This window comes from Watersipora subatra, chromosome 8 (assembly GCF_963576615.1).
Source record: "Watersipora subatra chromosome 8, tzWatSuba1.1, whole genome shotgun sequence".
NCBI lineage: Eukaryota > Metazoa > Bryozoa > Gymnolaemata > Cheilostomatida > Watersiporidae > Watersipora > Watersipora subatra.
In genome coordinates, this window is record NC_088715.1 from 44,445,507 (window position 1) to 44,468,195 (window position 22,689).

General features: G+C 36.4%; 1 protein-coding gene across 4 annotated transcripts in view; it reads left to right on the forward strand.

Annotated features, from left to right (window-relative positions):
* The first annotated feature begins 403 nt into the window (after nucleotides 1–403).
* The window catches only part of LOC137401551 (CAP-Gly domain-containing linker protein 1 homolog), a 48,260-nt gene continuing 25,974 nt past the window's right edge, over nucleotides 404–22,689 (forward strand). For 3 of the 4 annotated variants that reach the window (XM_068087965.1, XM_068087967.1, XM_068087968.1), the window contains exons 1-10: nucleotides 404–504; nucleotides 1,224–1,286; nucleotides 3,150–4,055; nucleotides 7,715–8,056; nucleotides 10,565–10,608; nucleotides 12,414–12,531; nucleotides 14,375–14,404; nucleotides 15,230–15,291; nucleotides 17,800–17,896; nucleotides 22,503–22,562. In XM_068087965.1, coding sequence (XP_067944066.1) covers nucleotides 432–504; nucleotides 1,224–1,286; nucleotides 3,150–4,055; nucleotides 7,715–8,056; nucleotides 10,565–10,608; nucleotides 12,414–12,531; nucleotides 14,375–14,404; nucleotides 15,230–15,291; nucleotides 17,800–17,896; nucleotides 22,503–22,562 — 1,795 coding nt within the window. In that variant the 5' untranslated portion in view covers nucleotides 404–431. The remainder of the gene's footprint in view (nucleotides 505–1,223; nucleotides 1,287–3,149; nucleotides 4,056–7,714; nucleotides 8,057–10,564; nucleotides 10,609–12,413; nucleotides 12,532–14,374; nucleotides 14,405–15,229; nucleotides 15,292–17,799; nucleotides 17,897–22,502; nucleotides 22,563–22,689) is intronic. The other variant, XM_068087966.1, reaches the window with a different exon arrangement.

Sequence of the window (22,689 nt, forward strand, 5' to 3'; positions counted from 1 at the left end):
GTTATGGTCATTAGGATTACCTATTTCAGCCCACCTCAAAAAATACATTGGCTTGATTTTACTGATGTAGAACATCAGTGCCACGATCAGTTACGCTTTGTTGAACGATGTATCTTTCGCCTACCCGTTGGCTGCAAAAAATGATGCACTTTGCTCGTGTTTGCAGCCACCCTTTTACAGTCATGCGATTTTCATACGTTACCCAAGCATTACCAGTCTCCAGTAAAATGTACTGTTTGATTGGCAAGAGTTGCTAGAAAGGCTAGCATTAGTTTGGTTCAGTTTTAGAGGCAGAATATTAATTAATAATAAAATAATAGTCACAATAATTGAGATGTTCTTAAACAATGCTGCTCTGCTTAGTATTAAAGTTCATCTGTATTTTAGTTCAGACCATGTCCACTCCCTGCCATGAAATCTTTGTGGATTTTATGCCATTTGATGAAGAGGAGATGGCTAGAGAAGCTGCCAAAGTCCTAGAAGCTTTGCAACAGGTCCAGGATGGTGAGTGATGCTTATGATGGCAGTGATGCCTGTAGTAGTGTGTATGGAATTATTGGTTAATAAACGGCCTAACCCGTAAATTCCATTAGTTGTCAGACTTGGTTCATATATCAAATTATTCTACAATACATATAATATTGTTATAGGAAAACCATGTTATATAGTCTGGTTATGCATGAAAGCTGCATAGCATTTTGTTGACAGACGGAATTGCATGATCATGGTACAAAAATGAAATTACACAAAATTTTAGTAAATTATATCAGAAAGTATCAGTATTTTTTATCCTTTGTGATTGTTTTTGATGTTTGAGGGGATCTGACTGCGAAGATGTTTCAAGATTAAAATCAGCAAAACTTCACTGCTCTTAAAATGCTCAGAAACAAAATACGTGTGAAATGACATCACCGCTCATCATCGTTGAGATAGTTGATATCGACTCTTGTGTTCAAGTTGCATCGTTATGCCTCTCTATTCTTTCAGTCTCTGCAACTATAGACCTCATAATCACACTTTCGCTTTTATCGATTTTAATCTTGAAACATCTTGGCAATCGGACCACCTCAAACATCGAAAACAATCGCAAATGGTAGAAAAGTGTCGATACTTTTTGATGAAATCACCTGAAATTTTGTGTGAGTTTATCTTTGAAAGTAATCTAAATTTCAGATAAATTAATTTATCTCTAGGCAATTCCCAGTCAGTATTTATATTTGCAGAAGGTGAGCTTGCAGATTTCTCAAGCGCTGGCACCAGCAGTATATTGGCGATAAATGACACAAGTAAGTTCACCAGCAGTATATTGGCAATAAATGACACAAGTAAGTCCATGACTTGAATTTTCAACCAAATTAGTTTTTTAAATGTTGTTCAATAATTTTTCTATTTATATTTGCATTTCCTAAGTTTCCGCACAGTGAAGTGGACGACGAGGTTTGAATTTTACCAGCTTTTTTACTTTACAAATCTGTCCTGTTTTAAATCTGTTCGGTTTTAAATCTGTCCGGTTTTTTACCAAGTGTCCAGTTCTGACTGCCTGTGTTTTTGTAAAATCTCATCAAATTGTCTTTTAAAAGTTCCGTGTGTTTTTACATGTATTTAAAACACCTGCAAGACAAGCTCTTGGCTGCGAAGCAGAGGTGGTTTTTTAGAAAATCATAAACACAATCTATGTCAATGCTGCGGACTAGCCAAAGCGTGAATGTGACACAAATTAACCTACCGAGGTTATTGCTTTTACCGTAACTCATAAGGCATTATAACGAGTATTTTATAAGTTTATAAATAGACTGAGTAGTAAAAACTCGCAAAAACAAAATTATCACCAGGAATATTTACTGGGCAGATGACTGCTGTTATAAGTTGTCAGTCCATCATTAAATATGAACTTGGACATAATTTTAGTAGATTTTATTTGAAATTATCGGTATTTTTCTATCATTTGCGAAATTTTTGGTTTGAGGTGATCTGACTGGCAGGATGTCTCTAGATAAGATTCTGCGAAACTCAATTGTTGTTAAAATGCTCAGATCAAACGGAAGTGCGATTATGACATCTTTAGTCGCGAAGAGACTGGCAGAACACAGACGTGTAGCACTGCAACTTGAACACAATAGCTGATATCAACTATAGCGACGATAGCAACTAGTGACATCATTTCGGCACGTCTTTCTTCTGAGTGTTTAACTGCAATCAAGTTTTGTCGATCTTAAACTTGAAACATCCTGGCGGTCAGATGACTTCAAACATCAACAGCAATCGCAGGTTATTGAAAAATATTGCTACCTCGTGAAACTCAGCGCGTAACACTACATACTTTAATACTTGTAGGAAGAAATGTTAGCCAGTTAGTAGGGACACAATTAGGAAGTGCTTTAAAATAAGATTATTGTTTTGTCTTAAAAGGTATCACATTGAACAAAGAAATTCTGCTGTGTGCTAAAAAATTGGAAGAGAGTTGCGACAAACCTTGATGTCCAGTTTTCGGAAAAGCAGTAGTTTATATACAATATTTCATGTAAATACTACAGATATTCGGAAGGTATTCAGTTGCTGGGAACTTACCTGTAAGCTTTTGAGTAGGCATATTAGGAAGTTATGTCTCTAGGAATGTTTTTGTTAACTCTAGCGCCTTCTGTATATAAACCTCTGGCGTGTTGTGGAAACCTTGAGGCAAAGTTTCTGCAGCCAAATCGATTTGCTAATTAAAGTGGATGGAAAATAATGTTTAGCCTAATAAATCAGATTTCTTGTTAAAATCATTCCTTCATGGTCGACGACTTCTTTTTACAATCTAGTTTGAGCAGGGCCGAATAAAAATTATTCTGGTGCCTGAACCCACACCAGCGACCAATTAAATCTCCCATTGCGACAACGCTACCAAACAAACACATTTATTTTGCAGACTCTAATCACAAGAGATTAATATAGTCTGATCATAAATTGTTCGATCTACACGACCTTTAAATAACTCTTTGGTAACTTGTGAATTAACTAACATTTGCCATCAATACTTAGTACTCAGTGCGCTGAGGAGTCTCAGGATTTACATGGTGGTCTAAAGAAGCTTATAAGATATATGGTCTCTTAAGTGTTCTCATTACAAGTTGTTTGTAATATATTCTTAAATGGTATTTGTCTTACAGCTTGTGAAAGAGTTGATCTAGTCCGGCAAAGATCAAATGACAGTTTTATTGTGTCACACGGTCACTGCCATGCTGCCCAGTCTGTCGGATTCACACTGAATGACACGCAAACTTTGGACCCGGCATTACACACCACCCACACCTCCGAGTTCATGCAGAACTCAACACATACACTTGACCCTTCTCTTAACTCAACTCAAACACTTGACCCTTCTCTAAACTCAACTCAAACATTGGAACCTGCTCTAAATTCTACACACACATTGGAACCAGCTCTAAATTTGACCCAAACGTTAAAACCAGCTCTAAATTTGACCCAAACGTTAAAACCAGCTCTAAATTCGACACAAACATTAGAACCAGCTCTAAATTCGACACAAACATTGGAACCTGCTCTAAACTCAACACAAACGTTGGCACCAGCTCTAAACTCGACACAAACATTGGAACCAGCTATCAACTCATCGCAGCCTATTGAATCCGTACTCAACTTAACCCAGACAGTGGAGCCCCAGCTAAAAGACACACAGGTCCTAAAACCAGTTTTTGAAACAGCATTGAATGACTCAAAGACTATCGGACAGGATGGTGTCCTTGATGATTTACTGCCAGAAAATGTGCTAAAGCACGAACATTCAGCCACTGAAGGGAACTCGACACAATGTATAGCCTGTGATCCTGATTCCATGCTGTTGAGCAGTTGTCGTGCAGATTTTTTCCAATCACCTACTAGCCCCAATGAAGGCGTCAGCAGAAGTTTTGAAAATGTTTCAAATGAAACGTATGCGAGTGACGACCTAAATGTTCATGCAACAGGAAGTGAAGTGATGAAAATGTCGGTTGATGAGTCAAGCACCAGTAAAGGAGTGAACAGCATGGTCATCTCCACTGACAGCCTCATTACAGGTAGGTAAAATATCAGCATTACTTTGCTCTCTCAACATGAGTTGGATTAGTTTTATAACCTGATGTGTCAGATGATTATAGTTGTAAGGACTGTTACTGCTAGCGCTTCCGTGGCCAAGCCAAAACTTACCAAAATCTTATATTGTCGTTACATGTAGATAGGAAGCTGGTCATGTAGTTGACATTGACTTACTCGTGTTTTAAATGGTAGATGTTTCTTGTCGACTTGCCTCGGCTGGTTTTCTATGGTATTGACTTGTCTTAATTACATTTATTTTTTTTAATTATCAAACTTCTTTTTTCCCATTCCTGACTAGTTATCAAAGTGTCCCATAGTTCTCAGTAAACGTGCCCTGTAACATGGATGCCTTAATATCCCTTACGCAAAGGGGATTATGTGATTGGGGCACATTTGAGGCATTATAGATTCTAATTGCATTTTTAAGAGATATGCGGCAGTCTTCCCTTGCTTCTGGGCCAAGCTGGGTCAGGGCTGTTGATAGTAAATAAATGCGCGTGTTCTGATCGTTTCCAAAAGCTTGAGATGAGATTCTTGTAGATATTTTAATTATTTTAGGTTACTTTGTAGAATACGTGGTTGGCTGTATATTAAAATTGTATTATTGGCGTTCTTGATTGAGTAGTTACGCCCACTTATAGAAGATAACTCCCATTTATACTCATCAGACTACTGTATTTGCCGAGCTATGAGAAGCACCAAGTTATAAGTTCACATATAAGACACTTCGGATTAAAAGGTGCAATACGCCGAATAAAACTTGTCGGATAAGTCAAAGTTTATTCAACTAATTCACAATAACTCTCAACAATGTTCAGTTATAGGATAACAAAAAGACAAAATCATTGTTCAATTAGAGCACCGACATACAACATAGGATACGCACACTTTTTTAATTAATTCCTCATTTACAGTTGACCTACTTTGATGACATGCTCAGATCTTTCTTTTAGCACAAAAATACTACACCTTTGTACAGTTGTAATGCGCAGTTGCGCGCACGCTCGCAACTAAGTTCACATTATCTTTCATTTTTTATCCACTTCAAACTTTACACCTGTGTCAACTTACACAGCTGGGCATTTTTGACGTCAAGCAGACCCGTATCCTTCTGATCATCAGAGTCTGTCTCGCCGCCGTAACCGGCCTGTGCAGTGATATTTCCAGCCTTCATAAAAGCTAGGGCTACACTTGAGACTGATATCTTAGTCCAGGCATGCTCACTTACAACCGGACTTACCCAATGCCAACCACATAAAATCAGTTTTTTGTGTGAGATAAGCCATTCTAACCTGTGGTAGAAGGCTGGCCCTCCAAGAGTATACCATAAAAAGTTTCTCTTGTTGTATACCAGAAAACAATTCTCAGTGACACATGCCAAGCTGGTTTCATATAGAAAAATCAATGTGGTAACAATAACACATCTTTATGAGTGTGAGTAGGATGTATAGGTACTTACTACACTATGTTCCAATACCTTTGTTTTAATACGCCATTTATTTTTTTGCTTTGGCACATATTGTTATTTTTTTCCCCAGTATAAACTTCTGCAAGTGGGTTGAACGTGTTTCCATATGCTATGATCCATAATAATGATCACACGCTATCAACAGCTTTGGTTTCACCTGTGTGCATATTCCAAAAGATCAGTCCACAAAAATTGTCTTTTGTTTGCTGCTTGCATTTGTGCGAGGCTCTGCTTAAGGGCCATTACCTGGTTTTCGATTTAGTTTGGATTTTTATTGGTAAATGATTGAAGCAAACCTGAGCTCCGTTAGTTTGTAGACATTCAAATAGACATTGATATGCAATAGTCAATGAGCTGCAGGATTTGCCATTTTTTGTAGTGCGATACTCACTATGTTTTCATGATGTGGTAAATTCGCAAGTTTACGTCATCTCCATGATAGAGAAGACAAAAATCCGCAAATCAATCGACTTGTTTCTCGCAAATGTTTATATCTTCCACGCTTGCAAAAGATGGAAACAGGACTGGCAAATGATGCGCAATCAAATTCCTCACAAGCTGTTCCGTTTTAAACAATTTCCACATTTCAGTCGTTCTTAAATTTGAGCAGTTCCAAATGCGCTGCTATGATCTCTGACATAGAAATCGTGATATTTTCACCAGAGCATTTGCATTAATTCACGTATAACGCAACATGCTCATAAGTTCAAATCACATCATCCGTGTCATGGAAACATGCTGACTGAAAGCATCCATTTTGGAAAATCAACATTAGAGTTGAGAATTATACCTACAGTAGATGCTCCTACAACGTAAATAATCCATTCCAGGGATGTTTACATTGTAAAGATTTTAGGTTATACAAACAGTAAAATACGTGTAAATTACCTAATCCGTTCCCAGATTTTTCCAAACTCACCCCTTTGGCCGTCCAAAAAGAAAAAACTAAACTTAAATTTTTAATTTGTTGGCTGTATCATAACTGTAATATTATTAGTTTGCATAGACAACTTATTGCTATAGACAACTTATTGCTATAGACAACTTATTGCTATAGACAACTTATTGCTATAGACAACTTATTGCTATAGACAACTTATTGCTATAGACAACTTATTGCTATAGACAACTTATTGCTATAGACAACTTATTGCTATAGACAACTTATTGCTATAGACAACTTATTTTCTTTCTGTAATCAATTTCACTGGTTTTATGAACTATGGTTGCAAGTGCTACTTTTACAATTTAGCTTGATGGGGAACGCACATATTCGACGTTCATTTACAACGATTTGGTCATTTTTTCTAGACAGCAAAGTCTATTTTGGAAGGTAAAACTAATAACAAATATTTTATTTGTCTACAATGGAACAAAATAAAAATATATTTTACTATAAAAAGAGCTGTGTGTACTTATTTGTTGTCGTTAATCCAGGGGTTAAGGTTGGGATAAAAGATAACTTTTGACGATACTCCCTACTCAAACATTCAGATTGGTAGACCGACGCTGTAACACCTGCAACAATTGATCTCCTTCAAGTATTTATTAATAATTGCACGGCTACCTATTCTCTGTTTTGTTGACACATCTGATTAATTATCACGAAGAACTAAAATGTCATACAAGTTGTATATAATAGATATAACGCTATATGTATGTTATTCTTTCTCACAAGTGCGTTGAGATATATGTAACGATTTAAATCGAATTTGAGAAGTTGCCTCTACTTCACACTTTACATTATATGGAAATTTTTATGTAGTACAAAACAAAACCTTTGCATAAATTTTTTAGGTTATCCTGATTTTATGTTATTGGAGGTATACGTTATGGCTGTGGCTGCTGTATTTGTTCATGTGAGACTAAACAGGCTGAAATTGCTTTGGTCCAGTTCAATTTTGTTTTAGTAAACAGTCATCATTTGTAACACTTCTGTTTACTTGGTTTGTTTACCATAGATGATTGATTACTTTGGTTTTCTTCATTGCTATTACCTGCACCTTGGCTATAAGACACCTCTAACACTCCCAGCGCTCTAGCGCAACAAACTTGTTACAGATAGAAACCACTTCATCTGATTTCGATTTCACGATATTTCTTTGGTTTAGTGCTATTAACTGCTCGCTTGGTCTGGTAGGAGCAGATTACTATAATGTTGTTCTGTTGCAGATGAGATGCCCCTTGACACTACAGATACCAAATTAACCATGCAAGGAAACTCATTATGCAATCAAAGCCCTCAAACCATCACTAGCGATTGTGAGACCTCGGTCACAGATCCTACACCTCACGCTGTGTCGGCCCAAATTCAGTTTGACCAGGCAGTTGGTGTCAGGACAAAAGAATCCAGTGGTTTGTTAAAAGTAAAATCTAAACCTGTGAAATCAAATACATCGACGAAGAGCGCTATTCCAGACAGAAGGAAGACTCTACCCGCCGCAGTGTCTGCTAGGCCCACAAGACTGACCAAGCCACGCGACAGTCTCCTTCCATCCTCGTTTGCTAAGCCAAGTAGGTTACTCACTTGCATAGACCTACCCCCATATGCGCTTAGGTTTGCAGAAACCATAAAATTGTAAAATTTAGCTACCAAATGGCTCAAATTATTTCTAATCTTGTATGCACATATTGTTTGATCAGTGTTATGTTCCAAGTCTTCAATATTTATGGCTACTCAATTTAGAAGTTTTTATCAAACTTCTTGAATATTACAAAAAACGTATTTTAATTTTAGCTGCACAAGCAATGTTATAAAGCCATTTTGGTGCTACCATAATCCATCCTGTTTCCTGGGTCTTGTATTCCTGATTCACCTACAAAATGGGAATTTTTGCTAAATATAATCTTACTTTTTTAAATGTGAGCGATTATTTTGTTAGTTCTTCAGAATGGTTCTGCTCACTAAATCTTTGCAACTGATATACATGTACACGTAAGTTCAAGCCCTTGTACATATGGTGTCTTTCTATAGCATGTTATATATATATATATATATATATATATATATATACACGATACTAAAATCCACAAAAAATTAACGAGAACTAAATGGATAAGCTTGAATATCGCGAGAATCAAAGAGTTAAAGTCATTGCTAAATATTCTTGAGCCAATCACCATGAGAATAGCACATTAATGGAAAGCACTTTTGACGATGCTCTGTAGATTGAGGAAGCTGGGTGGTCACATTTCATTCAATACTTGATAACTGGTCATGAGCTATTGTTGGCAGAGGTTCTACTTAAATCACTGGCATCAACCAACTCATTGCTGGGGGCCTTTTTTATTAATAGACTATTCACTACCCTTCAAGCTGCTCTGTGCATTAAGTGTTAGTTTCATGAATACAAAATAGATTATTTGAAGTTTTCCATATTGACTTTCGGTTTAGGTTTCAATTTCAGTCTCGGTATTTTAAGCCAGAGAGTCCACTTTTGCTTCACTCTGAATCTTTGTGCTTGTGAGTAACCGGGTTCTTGTGAGAAGGAAGTCACCTGTGTGTGAATATGACAAGAGGGCGTAGCCTTCAATTGCCACATTGTATAATTCATGACCAACTTCGTCGTCAAATCTGACAATTGATCATATTTAACAAAGTTATACGTATTCGAATGAACGCCACCAAACAGGAAAGCCACACGAGTTGACGCTGTGAGATAGGAGGGATTACTCTATTTACAATTTAATAAACTGGTATAAGCTGCTAGAAGAATTTCTCATCAGCCACATCAGTGTGTCATCGCGTAAAGAACGGATCAACAGCGACAAATCTAAATTTGGTTTGAGGTGATTCAAGATACATGAAAAATTTGTTGCTGGATGTTGTGAAACTGCCATGTCATAGCTTTAAGAGGGCTTTTTCAATCCCTACACATATGGGATAGGGGTTTGCATGACATAACTTCAAACAAATATCAACCGAGAACAGCTACACGATAAGCATTTATGACCCTATGGTTTGTCATAAACTTACTCTATATGACTCTTTTAGCAATTATTATAGAGGAGGGAAACAGTTCATTAGAGCCTTACAATGAATCCAAAGAAACATTTTTAAAGTCCACCGAATATGTTTATTACAATGCAAGCATTTGGTTATCTTATCTAAAAATGCTAAAATATTTCCCATAATAAAATCCGTATATGAGCAGCTGTCGTAAGCCCCAATTGGAGGTTGGGAAAAAGGATCACATAATTTGGAATTTGAACTCGTATACATGAATATCTTGGACACATCGTTTACTTGTACGTATCCATGCTTCCGCTTATATTCCTGCCATGTCTCTGCTTTCAACTAGGCTTAAGAAATCTGAATGCACTCCAAGTGCATCTACGTAGTTACTACATTACAAAATTTGAAATCAAATAATGTAGATTCTTGAATAATTTTTTTGTGTCGTTTCTTGATGCTTTTGCTTTTTTCCAATTACTTGAATGTTGTTAAGCGTAATTTTGAATCACCATTGGTTTCATTAAAACTTTGAAGACTCGATAAGACAGTAAAATTTGCCAAACATAACTTTTTGGAAAAGGCTGTTCATTTCACATTTTATTTTGCCAGTCGTGTCAAATTTTGTGATTACTTTTTTGTAGAATTGCTATGCACTTCCATTATTTACATATTGTAATTTATTAGTGTTTCTGTATGAATAGGAAAGCAAATAAGAATTGATTTAACATGTGAAAATGAAATAGATGCACTATTTCTAACAGTTCTAGAACATTCCATATTGACAAGCCCTTGGTTCTATTTGATTCAATGATTTTGAAGATTGCATCCATCCTTGAACTATGAATGCAGGCAGCAGAGCATCGATCATTTTTCTCTTAATTATCGTGATTGGTTAAGTTGTTTACTAATACAGTACAAAACTGCTGTTATGCATACGTAAGAACTCGACATCTGTTTAAGATTCAGGCTAATCTCATTGCATCGGAATGTGATAATTAGAGTATGTGTATACTCTTGACCCGCACTCTAAACTCATTGGGCTAGTTGTAATACTTCTTTCATTACAGAAGAAAAAGACAAATCTCCTGAAAAGCCTGATATGTCCGTCAAGGTATGCTGATGGCTAAGTAAACCTTCAATATTCATTAGCAAAAGCTTATTTCTGCTTGATTTACTATAACTCTACCTATAAATTCAGTCGTTCCATAGGCATATGTACACTAGCATCAATTTACAAATTTCAGCATTGTTACATGCGATCATTAGCACTACCTTAGAAAATTCAATAGTTTTACATTAATTGAGGAAGTTCTACTGTCCTTGTGGAAAATTTTTCGTTCTTCTATAAAGCTCTGGTCTTTAAAGAACATAAATGCAAAACCAACGTGTGTCAATTATAGATGTCATTTGTAAATAGTTTATGCACTATTTGGCAGTTTAACCTTTGAACCCTGACAGCCGATATTCCGGCGTTGCTAGGATTTCAGAAATCGTAACGACCAAAATATTTGCATCCCCATAGTTCTGTTTACAAATGTTGTCTTTTAGAAACATCGTAAACCAATCAAATTAATTCTATACCACAAGGCGTTAGACCAGAAATTTTACATCCATTTTAATCGTTTTTAAAAATCTCTTATATTCCCCCTCATTTTAATAAGCATTTTACTAGGACGGTATCGCCAAAAAAATGATACAACTCGTTTGTTGGTAGGTTGATGGAATGCAGAGAAAAAATTATATGCTACTAACCATAATTTTGCAGATTATTTGAAGTAAGAAACAATGATATACATGTCCTCGATAGATATGGTGCTATTGTAAAAATTTCTTGAAGTTTTTTAAAATCATACAAAGTTTTATGTTTTTAACCCGAAGAACTGTGAAACACTTTTTTTTAATATTTGGTATCATTTGCTGTGTGTTGCTAGATTTTTTAGTGTTTTACCAAATACCATTGGATTATGAGCATATTTAGATACATTTGATAAAGTTTCAAAACTTCCTATCGTTGGACAATTTGCTCAGGGATACTGTCACATGTTGAAAAGCACGATAAAGCTCAAAGGGTGAAGTCTACTTTTTTCTATAGCTACGCATACTGACAAAATTGAAGCCAAATCATATTGTAGCCATCTGCTATGGCTAACCATCCTAATTCGGTGAAAGTAACGATTTCCTCTTTTGATTTTTTGCTATCATAGCTGAGGGATCGGCAGCGTATTACTTAAATGTTATTTATCATCAACAGTCTGTGATGCTGATAGAATTTGTGCCTCTATTTGCTCTGTTGTATTCGTGCTCAAGAGAAAAATGTTATGTTGATAATAAAGATTAGGTATTTCAAAGCAAAATAATCTAAAGTTGTGAAATAAAAGAGAAAAAATCTGAGATTACAATAGATTTAATCAACTAATTTTGTTACATATTATCACAGCCGTTCTACAGCGTATGTCAAATAATATCAATAAAATGGTATTCTTGTGAATCTACTCTTTTGGCCATTATTTTCTTCTTTTTTATTGCCATGAACAAACGCATTTGTCTTAGCTCAATTTGTTGCACACCCATGGCCAACACATTAGCTTTTGAAGCAATGCATTTTACCTGTATGTAGCCACCGTTTTAACCTGATACTTTGTGACATATTTGTTGATTCAATATTGAGTGTTACATTAGTTATTACCCTGGGAAGATTGATTAGTTTTTGGTAAGATGCCATCTAATGAGGCCGACACGAAAGTTGTGGAAAAAATCACGTTTGTCATTTTGGTTGTAGATTTACTGCATGTCAGCGAATGCTGCTATTGCCAAGATGAACTTGAGCATAATGCGCATAGAAACGTAAAAAAGCAGCATAGTTTATATTTGATTGGCCTTGATGGATGGATGTTCAGTTACATTGATGCTATTTAGGTGATACAGAAGAGTAAACCGAAGAGCAAGTGGGCTGACATATCCAAACAGATAGAGAAGAATGCAAAGTCACCAAAGCCAGCTCCTAAACCGGTCCAGTCTAAGCTTTCTGCTGCAGGTAAACCTTTTCAAATAGGTTTTGACTTACACAACGATATTGTGACTCCTTTTCTGTATTCCTGACGTTGTCATTTGTTTGTTTTTTTACTTCTCTTTCTGTTAATTGCATTTATTTACAATTGTTGTATTGAGCGCCAATAGGCACCCCAAACACCAGTTCCCTGGCAGTTCACCAAATTAGCCAATATTACATTCTTCCCACCACATGACTGACCGGAGTAGACTAGATAATTAGTAATAAACTATTTACTATAACTATATTAAATGCCATACGTTGCGGGAAGGGGGAGGAGGGTTTGTATGATCTAGACTCCTCGCTATATTCAAACAGAATTTCGGATAGCTGTAGTTTTATCGCTGAGTGAGAACGTTTCCACTCGGCCCTCAAACCGATTAAAATTTTTAATGTTGTGTTCAACAGTCTAACAGTAAAAAGTGTGCCTAGTGTTGCACGGATATACTAGAAATACAATTTACGATTTCCCTCAAGTAGGTTTAAGTGGACATACTTTATTTTGTTAATCCCCAAATTATATCAGTAAAATATCGCGGTCCGCAACAGCTGCTGATAACAAATCCTCATGAAAGTAAATTGTGTAACATTACCATATCTGGTTGCATAAAACTGCCCATCGGAAAGAGGGGCACAGCCGTGAGTGAGTTATAGCAAACACTTTTCTGTTCTTACTATTGGCACTCCGCTTGCGGCTTGATAGTAGAGCGCTCTCAAAAGATTATTCTGTAATTGGCCCTCTTTGGAGCATCGCAATCGGAGGTTGCTTCAAGGGTTACTTGTAACTTAGTAACTATAGTATTGATGCCATGTCTACAGCATAGAGCTAAATTTGTCTTCATCATTGGCAGTTGTTCCCTCCTAGTTCATTGTGCACATAATTCTAGGATGTAAAGTAGTTCATTGTTAATAATTCCTTCCACCGATTTTAGTGTTTGTTTCAGTTGAATATTCTTGACATTTTTCTGTAGTTCTTGGATCTACTTGCGAGGAAACTTTCTTATGACCTTTCGATAAGCTGTGTTTGTTCTGGTGTATATGTTACGGTTTAATGTGTCTGCTCACTTTAAGATGTTCGGTGAACTCGGACGTTTCATAGTATATTCTGACTTCTTGTCTGACTTCGTATCGTTTTCTTAGATAGTTTGTTTTATTTTGGTCTTGTAAAAATTGATATAAGCATGCATACCTATGCATATAACTATTGGTACAAACCATTATTATACTAAAACAAGAAAAAATGATGTCACTTATTTGCAAAAGGGATGATACATACAGTACCATCTGGTGGTATAACAAGTTTATCTGGTAATGTAATTATAGCGAGTACTTTTGTGGAAAATCATGGTATTAATTTTATGATTCTTGGCCATCATGGATTCCAGGAGTTACTTTTCAACACAATCAATACCAAAGTCTAGGCGATATTGTAGAGACTATCAATCTGTTTTACAATTGGATGAAATCATTATTACATATTCTGACATGCTGCGTGTGAGTTGTATTGATTTCTGTGGTTTGAATCATCAATGCTCAGCTGTGCAAAGCAACTTGAATTTGCTTAGCCGAGGCTATTCAAAAGGTATACTCGCTGTTACCTGCCATTTTGGTCAAACTGATAAAATAATTGGTCTGAAGACTAACATGTGGCAGACTGTTTTTGACCATCCATGCACATTCTAATTTTTAATGTTCAATAACAGAATAGCTGATAAATACACTGCACTGGAGTAATATAAGCTTGGCCACATGCTCTATGACAAGTTGTAGGTTAGTCCTGTTTTAGCTATACTTTTTACTTCAACTCGTGTGTTGTGACGTTGTATAGACCCAGATCCGTCGCCATATCCCACAGGTAGTAAGTAGTATATCACCTTTCCTCCCGCTTACTGTCGCATAGTTAATCACATGCAAGTGCCTTGGCTGAGAGTGCTAAATAGTAGTGAAGTTTTTATTTGCTTGCGGAAAAAAGAGTTGATTTATTTTACACACGGACAATGGAATGGGAAATATTTAAGGCTTGTCATGTTGACAAATGCTTGTGAGAGTTTTATTTTTACAGCTTGCCATGCGTATACCTGGTCTTATTTGTCTTATCCCTAAAGTTGTTTGCATTCCTAGATTTTTCATGTTCTTGCAAGCTTTGTAATAATATATGTTGTCATATGTGAAACAACCAACATGCTGCCATTAGCCAACATGCTGCATGTCTACTCCGTCACAAAGACATCTCTGGAGAGGCCTTTTTATGCGTAATATATGTCAAATTTTAAGAGCATTTGTAATCTTTGAGTTTTCATTTTTGGTCAAATAGAACAATCATTACTAAAAAAGTTTGTTAATGACTGGGAGAAGATAACTCAGTTTCTAAAAACATAGGCCAGAATAAACAATGACAATCGGTGGTTTTTATAACATATGAATGATTCTAGTAGGTTTGTCTTAGCATTGTGTGTGTGTATGATTAATACGGAGTGCATTGCCTGTTCACAACTAATCCAATAATAGTTCGCGTTGAGTTTACGCTTTAATGCGCTTGTGTTCACCAAGTGCCTCCCACGCTCTTGTCTACTCGCACTGTCTCTTGTTTCTATGTATTATTGTTCCGTGTTTTATGTGTCTATTATGCGTTTTTGTGATCTATTCGTTTGGTATGTGCGCAATATACCATCTTGTTTTACAGCTTTGAGGAAACCAATAGAAAGAACAACGAGTATCTCCAGTGATGTCTCTCAGGCTAGCCAGGTACAGTTTAGTTCTCAATCTATGTATTAAAGGACAAGTTTGTTTCGAGTTGTCATCTCTCAAGCTTTGAATTCTGACTTATTGCTGCGTAAAAATTGTGATTGTGATTTTAGAAAGGCACTTTGGGCAAGATAATTTTGAAAAAATAATTGTTGGGCAAGTTTTTAAAAGAACAGGAAGTATTTGATAGTTCGTCTAGCAGTTTTTTTGTTATGCTATACCATTCTTCCAAGTCTATTTTATAGTAATTCTTTCCTTCCCCTCCTATGATTTTATAGAGCCTTTGGTAATTCATTGCTGCAAACCAGTTGAAGTATCGGCTTGCCTATGCAATAATCAAATTTGAATTAGACTGGTATGATGAGCCCCATATCTAATTTATTTTGCTATTACTATATAAAAATTAAAGATCCTTTCATCCATTTTATTTCTGTTTATCAAATTAACTTTAAGCATCTGTTATTTTGTTCTTCACTAATATAATGCTTTCGTCTGCGACATAAACTCGAATGTGAAACTGGTTGATTTGAAGATCAGCTCTTATTCAGAAAATTTCAAATGGTCTAACCTGGCGATCCTTCTGATGACTAATCTGTACCTTTAGAGGTGTCGGCGTAATCATAATGTTTGTAAAACATACCCTCACAATTATGTACCTGCATGGCATGGTGACCTTGACTTAAGATTATACTTATTGTTCATCATTACATTATTTCAATTACATTATTAATTATATCAAGCATTTAGCAGCGCATACATGAAATACCTCTTTTAACCATTATATGTTACAAACATTTTTAGCTATCAGATAAATCTACTGAAGATTTGGTGAACAGATTCTGTAACAAATGTGGATTAGCTCTATTAACAGATAATGAACGTAATGACAAACTCGTTTGTGATAATATCACAAACCATTGGTCATTTCTGGCAGCAAAATCAAAAAGAAAAGAATCTTTTATTTATTCAAGGTAACATTTGTATAATTACGGTAAAACCCTTTATGATTGTCACCTTTATATGAACACCACTTCTAATAGAACACCATTATAGGAGAAGGGTTGGCAAATACAGTACCACCTTTAAATGTCATGCCACCTCTGTTTGATCAACACTTTTACATTATTTGATCATTCTGAACTCATAATAAAAAGTCATCAGTAGAAAAGTGTCCGTCCACAAAATGGTAGTAATAATGACTTGTTTACATCAATAACAAATAATTCTTTCGTAGTTGCTGTAGTAGTTACCAGGATTCTGGTGACAGTGTACCTGAGAAAATCAATCATCGCAGTTATCAAAACTACACTCTGATTCGAAGTCACTAAGATATGAAATCCGAACCAATGTTTTCAGATTCATCCATAATACAAGTTTTAAAATCTAACCTGAAGGTTTTAAAGCGTTTTGATGAACGATGAGAATATGCTTCAGGAACGCCCTCTGACTTACATGTAATAGCAGCCATTGTTATGGCGTGTTGAAGTCTGTTTTCTAATTCCAAAGCTTGCATTTTTTTCTTCACAACTTTGAAAACAGCACCACCAAAATAATTAATAACTGTATTCAGCTACAGCAATACATTTCACTCAAAGTAGTTCCTTGTTTAACTCGGTCTGATACATCGAAGTGCGTGAAAAACGGTTTAGCCAAAATGTTGAGGCCGACGGCGTTAATGTCGCTCCACCTGCAGGAGAGCGCAAAAAAAGCGACACTGGCATCGCTTCTTTTGGTATTGGTATTGCTTCGCACGCAAAAAGATGAAATTTATTTTCCCAAAATTCTGATGAAATAGTCTAAAATGACAGCGATACCCTTTATTTGAACGGTACCTCTAATAAAACGTTGTTATAGAAGAAGGGTTGGAAAATAGAGCGCCATTGAGGTATTATTGTGTATGATTCAATATTCTATGAGGCACTTGGTATAGTAACTGAATTGTTTATCAACTAACTAAACGGGCTCAGGAATAAAAACTAATAGAATGCTGGCTGATGGAATGTGGCTTTATTACCTGGTGGTTACGCTGTTTCATCATACTTCATGGCCATGTGTAAACAAATGATGACTGGTTTAATTTTGGATAAAACCATAATAAAAAAGTAGAAGTCTGAAATATGTGCAAAAATGATAATGATCTCAGGACGAAGCTAGAGATTGTGTTCAAAGTTCTGAGTGTCATTGCATAATGCTTGCTCATTTGTATGGCACTGTTCCTTTGGGATGTCTTGACCAATTCTTGCTAAGTTCACGTGTTTTGGAATCTTCTATTACACACAAAAATGACTTGGTAATAAGCTAACATCAAAATATTGATAACTTCAATTCATTAGACATATCTTTGTAAACATCATGCAATTTCCTTATGTCTTCAGAGACATGTATAGTGTTTTTACTGTATTTGTCTTGTCGACTATTTACTTTCCCAGCTTTACTGAACAACTATCAGTAGAAGATCTCAGCATTACTTCGGTTTTTTTTACTAAACTCTAGAAAATTTCATTGCAGGCTTCTAGCCCATCGAAGACTCCAGAGTCGAGTGTACCAAAGAAACCACTAAAAAGGCATACACTGCTGCCTTCTTCAAACGCCGGGCAAAAGCAAGGTAAGACAGTCAGTGTTGGTGAGGAAAAATGAGTAACTGAAAGATTAGACCATGATTAGAAAGGTGCAGACAGAATAGGGTAAAGTGAAGAGGGAGTAGACAGAATAGGGTGAAGGGAGAAGGGAGTAGACAGAATAGGGTGAAGGGAGAAGGGAGTAGACAGAATAGGGTGAAGGGAGAAGGGAGTAGACAGAATAGGGTGAAGTGAAGAGGGAGTAGACAGAATAGGGTGAAGGGGAAGGGAGTAGACAGAATAGGGTGAAGGGAGAAGGGAGTAGACAGAATAGGGTGAAGGGAGAAGGGAGTAGACAGAATAGGGTGAAGTGAAGAGGGAGTAGACAGAATAGGGTGAAGGGAGAAGGGAGTAGACAGAATAGGGTGAAGGGAGAAGGGAGTAGACAGAATAGGGTGAAGGGAGAAGGGAGTAGACAGAATAGGGTGAAGTGAAGAGGGAGTAGACAGAATAGGGTGAAGGGGAAGGGAGTAGACAGAATAGGGTGAAGGGAGAAGGGAGTAGACAGAATAGGGTGAAGGGAGAAGGGAGTAGACAGAATAGGGTGAAGTGAAGAGGGAGTAGACAGAATAGGGTGAAGGGAGAAGGGAGTAGACAGAATAGGGAGAAGGGAGAAGGGAGTAGACAGAATAGGGTGAAGTGAAGAGGGAGTAGACAGAATAGGGTGAAGGGAGAAGGGAGTAGACAGAATAGGGTGAAGGGGAAGGGAGTAGACAGAATAGGGTGAAGGGAGAAGGGAGTAGACAGAATAGGGTGAAGGGGAAGGGAGTAGACAGAATAGGGAGAAGGGAGTAGACAGAATAGGGTGAAGGGGAAGGGAGTAGACAGAATAGGGTGAAGGGAGAAGGGAGTAGACAGAATAGGGTGAAGGGAGAAGGGAGTAGACAGAATAGGGTGAAGGGAGAAGGGAGTAGACAGAATAGGGTGAAGGGAGAAGGGAGTAGACAAAATAGGGTGAAGGGGGAAGTGAGTAGACAGAATAGGGTGACGGGAGAAGGGAGTAGACAGAATAGGGTAAAATGAGAAGGGAGTAGGCAGAATAGGAAGTAGGGAGTAGACAGAATAAGGTGAAGGGAGAAGGGCAAATGGAGATGGATTCGTATAGACAGGTATATAATTAAAGGAAAAACGTAAGAAAGTGGTTAGTAAAAGCAGTCAATAAGCAATAACCCAGTGGAACCAAATCAAATTGCTCTTGGCCACTATGTATCCAATTTTTATACCAAGTTTTTTAGCTGGGTTCGCCCTTGTATTCACCATTATTTATGGATATGTTCCGTTCAACTAATTAGGCTCCAGTTGTATGAAACATTTATTAAAAACTTCTTTTTGTTTCACTAGCCTTCTGTCTAACAAAAGATGGGTTGGTCTTAGTAACGTTACCTACTTGAGCACGCATATTTATAGACTGTACAATGGGAGGAATTGCCTTATGCGATTTTATAAAATTGAAAATATGGTTTTCACAATTCTATGAATAGCAAATGATGAATTATCATTATTTCTATGGTTTTTGTGGAAGGTTCAACAAAACAACTGATCAGAGATGGAAACTCAGTTTTTGATTTTAAACCCATTTTCTTCAAGGTTTTTCTGAAACTAAAGTGACAGTTTTGGTGCAAACACATGTAGCCTACTCTGCTAATGATACATTTGTGAACTAATCAATCATAGATAACCTAGGGCTGAAACTAAATCCTTCATTTACCCAAACATTTGGTTCTTCCTGCTTTTTTCCCTGTTTACAAAATCTGTCTGCAGTGTGTAGCTCTCGTGTCAGTATCTCTCCCTTATTCGCACAGCCACTCAAACATATGTAGTAAAATCTCACCACGCTTGTCATCCTGTCTACAAGCGTTATTTTAACTTGGTACATTGAACGGTACACTCATATACAGAATACAAACATCTGTATTTGATGATGGGTCATATGTCTTCCTAGATCTGTTATTTTACCCTTTATCTGATTTTTATTAATTAGCCATTTTTGGGCACCTTAATCCTTTTGTTGGCCAGTGACCAGTCTATAGTCTTGGAATTCTTTGGTATTTTGCTAATGCAAGACAACTGTTCGAGACAATGAAAGAATCGGCAACAATGTAGCATAGTCCTGTTAAAGTGATGGAGCTGCTTTTGAGAGCCAGTTATTGCGCAGCTTAACATGATTTATATTTATTGTGAACTGTGTCAAGTGATTCTTTATCTACACATGTTCATAGTACGTATAGGCTATCGAAAATCACAGTCGTACTGCTAGTAATTGCATACGGTTTGCCAGAACTAGATACTTCATACATGACGATGCCAAACTAGTCACTTTTTATGTAATAGCCAGTTAAATGCCAAGTTGTCAGCAGCTTGAGAATTCAATGGATTTTTTAAAGCCTAATAGTTATTAAAATTTTTCGTTTGGTGTAAATGTGAAGATATAAAGCGATGAATTCAAATTTGGTAATCCGACATTTGTCCTTCCTTACTAGAATATCAATTACCGAAAATTACCAGCTTGGATTTGTCATTGGTCACAAATGCAAAAAGGTGCTTTCATTAATTGCTGGAGAGGTTTTTTAGTTTTTGTCTTATCCATTGTCACATTCTTTTGTATGATTTGTAATTTATTTTCATCAACAAAATTAGTTGAGCAAAAGAAAAAAGCTGGAAGAGTGATGAAGACCATAATACGTAATAGCATAGCTAGTCGTGGCGTTGGGCTTGTCGTCATCGTGTAATCAATGTCAATTTTTATGGGTAATTAGGTGTTATTCACCGGTTAAAAGATGCAACATAAGTTCTCTCTTGAAACTGGCCACCTTATCTATGCTTTTAATAGATTTAGGGAGTCGGTTCCAAAAACTGCCTGTTGGAAATCCACCCTGTGATAGCCTGCCCGGGAAGAAGATTGTGGGAGATTTAGGCAATAATTTGAGAATCGGGTTTGATATATTGTGCGAGGGATGTAATTACAATAGAATTATTGATGGGCTAAAGGTATAATGCGATATGAATATAGCGAACTGATAGGTAGTATGGATGATGATTTGAAGAAAGGTTCGGTGTCAGTGAGGCGGGTTTTGTGTGAATGGTCCTTATCATGCGCTTTGAAGTGTTATTAAATTTGTAAGATGGGTGGGAGATGCATTGACCCATGCCTCAATGCAATATGAAAGTTTGGATTTAACCATGGAATTGTATAATGAAAGCAGGAGGTTTGCGGAGTAAATATTCAGATGTGCAGTAGAGTGAGCCTGATAAGGGTCTCGGTTTTTGTAGTAAATATTCGATGTGTTTTTCCAAGTGAGATTAGAATCAATGAAAAAGCCTAAGAATTTAATGTGATCTGTCTGACGAATTGGTTTATTAAAAATGAAAAAGGGATGAGTGTTAGCTAGATGAAATTTATTTTGGGGTTTTTTAATAACATGAAATTAGTTTTATCAACATTTAAGATGAGTTTGTTAGAAGTGCACCAGTTTTGAATAGCGAGAAGTTCGTTATTTAAACAATCTATGTGCTCGTTAATGTTAAAGAATTCGAAAAAGAGATCATTGTCGTCTGCATAGAGCAAAGGTGTGAGAAAGTTTGTGACATGTGTTAAATCATTTATGTAAATTTAAAACAAGAGTTGGACCAAGGATGGAACCTTGAGGTACACCACATGTTAAATCTAGTGTCGAAGATAAAGTGTTACCAATAATAGTGTGTAGTGCAAATTCGGTTAGATAGCTTTTGATCCAGTAAATTATGGTGATGTCAAAATTAAGATTGTGGAGTTTGAATACAGTATGTTATAATCTGTTGTGTCAAAGGCTTTACTAAAATCTAGAAAGATGCCAAGAACACATTTACCATCGTTTAAGAGTTGTAAAACATTATTAGTCAATTTAATTATTGCATCCTTGGTGCTGCGCTTTCTCTCAAAACCATATTGCCCATCGTTAAGCAGTAAATTACTCCTAAGGTATTCCATAATTTGTTTATTCACAGCTTTTTTCAATTATTGTACTTAGCGCTGGTAGCAAACTAATTAGTCTGTAATAAGAGCAAATTTTATTTGAGCCTTTAATGTATTATTAGACGTTAAATTTTTTTGATATTGTAATGACATTTGCGTGTATGGCCTAGGGAAATTTCCTTTGAGAGAATGGAGTTTGAATTCACTGCCCCATTAGTAAATAATTATAAATATCAACCTATACTTCTTCAGATTTGTAGTTTTACTGTCATATTAGAATTTTTGTGAACTCTCAGTGCATCTTTGCTTTGGTCTAATGTGGTTAAAGCTGTCTTGCATGTCTATAGACAGTCAACTATACCAATCTTTTACATAGGTTTCATTTGCTTCATACCTGGTGACCTTCTAACTCACTTCCTGTGTGTCAGCTTTCTACGGCGTGTCTTATCCTTGGCACTGGTCAAGTCTGGTTTCTTAGCAACCAAAACTTTTTCGCTTGCATTCACTATTTCAGCTTGTTTCAAATGCGGATCATTCCGCCCAACTATGGGACAGAGACGTGAGTCTGGAGCTTTCTATTCTTCCTGCTTATGTAATGTCGCTTTATACGGTTGTAAATAAACTTATAAATTATTTTGTAGAGTTTAAGAAGCCTCGGGCATCTTTACTACCTCCTCCCACTTCCAAAGGAAAAAATAAAGGTATGTTACTTGAGTCTACTAGTGGATTCAATATCATGAAACATCATATGTATATAATCTAGTTTTTGAATTGTCATCTGTTGCTGAACAGATATAGTTCTCCCCGAGATAGTTGTTTGAAATCGTT